Here is a 4,819-nt window from a genome sequence, read left to right on the forward strand (position 1 = left end):
ACCCCTAGTTTAGGATGTTGCATGATGATCCACTCACTAATATGAAACTAAGTGGTAGGTTAAGGGAGAGGCTCAAAGAATGCACAATTACACATCTCAGGTAGTCAAGGGTCAGGTTTGTGCCTTAATACTGCATAATGCACAGTTTAGGCTGGACTAGGCTTGAGGATTGTCTAGTTGAGGGATTGAAGGAGTGGGGCTGAGGGGTTGAGCACTCTGATTACCCACTGCACATTGCTAGAAGGATAGATGTGCTAGGTGATTGCACAATTGCACAATTTAAGAGCTCAAGGCTGAGGTCTGAGGGCTAAGACTCTGCAATACATAGTTCAGGGCTAACTAAAGGGGCAGATCTTGCAATTTTGGAGCTGAGAGGATGGGTTTGAGCATTGAGATCATAGTTTTGAAGGAAAAAATTGTGCATTATGAAGTTTCGAGAGACAATATTGTTGCCTGAGGGTTGAGGCTGCACAATGCAGAGTTTAGTCTCGCTGAAATACGCTGAGTGGCCCGAACTAGGCATTTTCCAAATCTAACTAATTGTCAGATCAATGTAAGAAAGATGGGTAAAATAATGACTCTAAACATTATCACACACTTATATCACTTTCCAACACAACATGGAACACTAATAACTCATTAACAACATCCTTTCCTCCATGTGACAACTTTGCGATGACCTACACCAAGTGTGACACCAAAGATACACTTTGTGGCGACCATGATGAAACTTGTGTGACAGTGCCCGAAACTTTTTAAATCAGCGTGATAAATGTTTCCATCCTAACACCGACTTATTTACAAAAGGGTTACCCCTTGAAACCCCCAAAACTATATTTTGTGCATTGTGCGACACTCCACATGCTAAAATACAACACTTTGGTTTTCTTGTAAGTGGGACAATGACACTTAGAGAAAACACATGGAATGACTCTTAATGCTTATGACAACAACATGTAGAGTCAGAGTAGGCTCCGAAATTTGGATGCAGGCCAAAATTTTGGAGGGTGTTGTAGGAAGCAAAACGACTTCTTTAAAAAAAAAAATTGGTATTTTCGGATGGAATATTTATCTATGGAAAATGTTGGCAAGAGCACATATGACATGCTAACAAGATATTGAAACTATTGGAAGATAAATAACTATATGAAAATCATCCCAAGTGTGCATTTTGGTTCAAGAAGTGGAATATGTGGGTCATATTGTATCCCGTGAGGTTATTAGAGTGGATCATAACAAAATAAAAGCTATCAGGGAATGGGTAATCCATAAGTCCTTGAAGAAGCTTAGAGGATCTTTATTATTGATAGGATATTACCATAATTTGTAAATAATTGTTGTCAAATACCGACATTTATAGAAAAATTATTAAAGAAGCAAGTATTTTCTTGGAGTAAAGAAGAAGGCAACTCTTTTAAGAAACTTAAAGAGGCTATGTGTACAACTCGTGTCTTGGAAAAACCTAAGTTCATAGAAACCTTCATTATGGAGTGCGATATCTCAAGCCATGGTATTTCTATTGTTTTGATGCAAGAATGAATGTCCTTTGCATTTGGAAGTAGTGAACATAAAGGAAAGAACTTAGTCGGCCTCATCTATGAACATGAAATATTGGTCATACTACATTCATTTAAGAAATGGGGTCCATACCTAATAGTAAGACGCTTCAGAGTAAAAATATATCATCATAATTTGAATTATTTCTTGGAAAGAAGACTAACTTTAGAAGAGAAGAAAAATAAAATACAAATATTTTGGGTTATTGCTCTGAAAATATATGCAAATATGGAAAAACAACTATTGTGGTTCTTGGCTTATATGGGCCTGACCCAGGTTCGAAAGAGTTAGTTAGCCAAACAAATCCCACAGTTACCGACCCTTTCGGTAACAGCCCGCGAAGCGCAGACTAAGGTCTCACCCAAGGTAGCAGGGGAGGGTGCTGGAACCAGGTTTCTGCACCCTAGGGATGTCTTGATGTGATCTGGAAGGTCCCCACACCATCCTATGACCTCGCGCCACTTTGCTTCCGCATAGATCTGGAACAGGGAAATTCCTTAATATTTATTATTAGTAAGTTTGTTACAGATCAGATCTACATCCTATGGTCTTTAAGCAAACATTTGACATAGATAACCAGTTCACGCACCCAAACAAGTTATAGATTTGCATAATCTCATGATATAAGCATAAACACGCAGTTCAATTAGATATATCAACCATAAATTAACCAAATCCACAATATTCAGAATCAACAAAATATTTTAGAATAAACTTATCTTTATTCACCTCTTGTCACCAATACAACCAGATTTACCCTGTGCACTTAGCAGCAGGGGTTCGTGCACACAACAACAGATTCTACCAGACCTCTGCGCACACAACTGCAGAGCCTCTATCTACCCAACGACACCCTTGACTCGAACTTACAGATGCAGCGATTATTGTCCTTCCAAACCCATAGCACTTAGATCGATCAACCAAAAAAACTGCCTTTTTTCCCCTAGAGACACGCTCTATTTATGCATTCCCATGGTCCGCAGACCATGGGCAGGCTTACTTACTTCCTATTATTCTATACTATTTCTCGGGTGGACAACCCTTTGACTTGACCTATTACATTTTGTGCTCTGCATATTTCAGAGATTTACAATATTTTTATCCTAACTTATAGGCTTCAAGCCCCAAAATTGTTACGAGGGACCTCCACTATCCAACAGGCCCCCAACACAATCATCGTGACTTGTCCCGAGTCACTCTTTTGTGTGGAGATACGTGCTGCCTAGGCTCCATGGTTCACCTTCCTGTGAGTGACGTACTGCTCCCTCTTAATCTCCTGCAATGCTTCTTCTAGCTCCTGCTCCAGTGTCACTACTACTTCACACAACCGATACTGCTCATTATGCTCTACTCGGTTAACATAGAACACCCCCTCATAGGATCTTAGCTCTAGCTAGGGTGCCGCATACAAGAACTCCTCGTACCAACACAACCATTTTCCAATTTCGTATCTTCTTTACGCACTTCCTTCTGCAACTTGTGTTGCAATTTTTCAAGACCATTGCTGTTGTCCATGGGACCCCAATCTTCAAGGTACAGCAGGGACGACATATTAACTACAATTCCACCATTTTTCTCTGTATTTATAGCCTTTCCCTTATCTTTGATAGTTCGTCGTCCAGCCCATGGGTGAGGCAGTGGCATTCGGACCAGTTTTGCTTCGTGTCTATAAGTTTCCAGCACATCCCCTACAATCAATGCTGAACTCTGCGTGGTGCCCCCAACTATCAACACCATCCTTTTTAGAAAGCCCGGCACCTCCAATGGCTAGATCACAACCCTCGGCCTTACTCCTTGAGCATGGATAATGAATAGTTCCATAGCGACTAATATCTTATAGTTCTCAAAAGCATAACTCATTCGATGGATGCCCCCCTGTGATTTATAAGTGTCTCGAAATTCAAATTCATTGGCTCTCGCATTTTCTGCTACCCTCATGCTAAGCTTACGGTATATTCTTTCAGATCTGGCTCGTACCCCATCTCTTAATTTCCTGCCGCTCGCTCCCTTTCACCATAACTCAAACATCTTGTCATGAATAGTAACAGCAACGATCACCTCTCTACTTGTTAATGTAGTAGCGCAGACCTGTCCGCACAACTGCGACCCTTGTGACAGATTAGATCTATGCGCAACCTGGTTGTCGCGTAGCTACTTCCCAGACTGCTTTAACGTCCTGCACTCTCTTCCAACTAACTGGAGTGGTGAGACTGTCCTGCGGGCGGTTAGTCAGGCGGTCAGCCCACTCGTGTAGAGCTTCAGCCGACTACCACTTACTCTTCCCGGGAAGGGGTCTCCATTCAGCTTAGCAAGCTGGACCGTGCCTCCATCTATAACTTCTTTGACTACATAAGGTCCCAACCAGTGCATGCGGAGCTTACCAGGGAATTTGTCAAACTTGTTGTCATATAGTAATACTAGATCATTTTCTTTGAATGTGTGCATCTTGATGTGATGATCATGCCAAGCCTTCTCTCGCTGCTTTTGTACTTGCTGATGAAATCCTACCATAAATCGCTCCTCCTCCAGTTCCTGCAGTTGCGCGATCCTCTCTTCCAAAGCTGCGCAGTCTGCCATGCCTATCGCCACTGCTATTCGTAAACTAGGTACAATGTACTCCATCAGCATGACAACTTCCTTACCGTAGACTAGCCGGAAAGGTGTCTTGCCTATCAACTTTTTGCATGTTGTTGGGTATGCCCATAACACAGTAGATATGGGTAAATCCCAACCGTTGCACTGTGCATTACATACCTTGGTCAACGCGGTCTCCAAAATTTTGTTAAATACTTCAATGGTCCCATTTGCTTGTGGATGGTATGGCATACTTTATTTATGGTATATCTGAAATTCCTCAATGAGCGCGTTGATAGTCTCATTCAGGAAATGCGTTCCGCGGTCGCTCATTAAAATTTTTGGGCATCCAAACAATGTTAATACATTCTCGAACAAGAATTTCACGGCTGTAGTGGTCGTGCAGTCTTTAACCGGCTGTGCTTCCACCCACCGGGTCAAGTACTCTGTGGTTGTGATGATATACCGTGCCCCTGTCTTTCCTGGAGGTGTGATCGGTCCCACAAAATCGATCGCCCATTTCTCAAATAGTTGCAGCGTCATCTATGGCTTGAGCATCATTTCATCCCTCCGTGATGGTTTCCTAGTCCATTGACATACGTCGCAGGCCCGACAGTATGCTTTTGAATCTTGATGTAGAGTTGGCCACCATAGTCTGGTGCAAAGAATCTTCTGTGTTTTGGTGCAG

General features: G+C 42.1%; 1 protein-coding gene across 1 annotated transcript; it reads right to left on the reverse strand.

The window, feature by feature from the left end:
* Positions 1-3,786: 3,786 nt before the first annotated feature.
* Positions 3,787-4,179, reverse strand: LOC149241770 (uncharacterized). The gene has a single exon (XM_089370651.1). The coding sequence runs from the start codon at positions 4,177-4,179 to the stop codon at positions 3,787-3,789; it is 393 nt and encodes a 130-aa protein (XP_089226777.1).
* Between the last annotated feature and the right edge of the window lie 640 nt (positions 4,180-4,819).

This window comes from Pinus tabuliformis, chromosome 8 (genome assembly GCF_031772625.1).
Source record: "Pinus tabuliformis cultivar Carrire ecotype Pingquan chromosome 8, CPIR1, whole genome shotgun sequence".
Lineage (NCBI taxonomy): Eukaryota > Viridiplantae > Streptophyta > Pinopsida > Pinales > Pinaceae > Pinus > Pinus tabuliformis.

Bases quoted from the DNA above. Each gene is read 5' to 3' on its own strand.
- LOC149241770 (XM_089370651.1), bottom strand. From the start codon at position 4,179: ATGGAGTACATTGTACCTAGTTTACGAATAGCAGTGGCGATAGGCATG.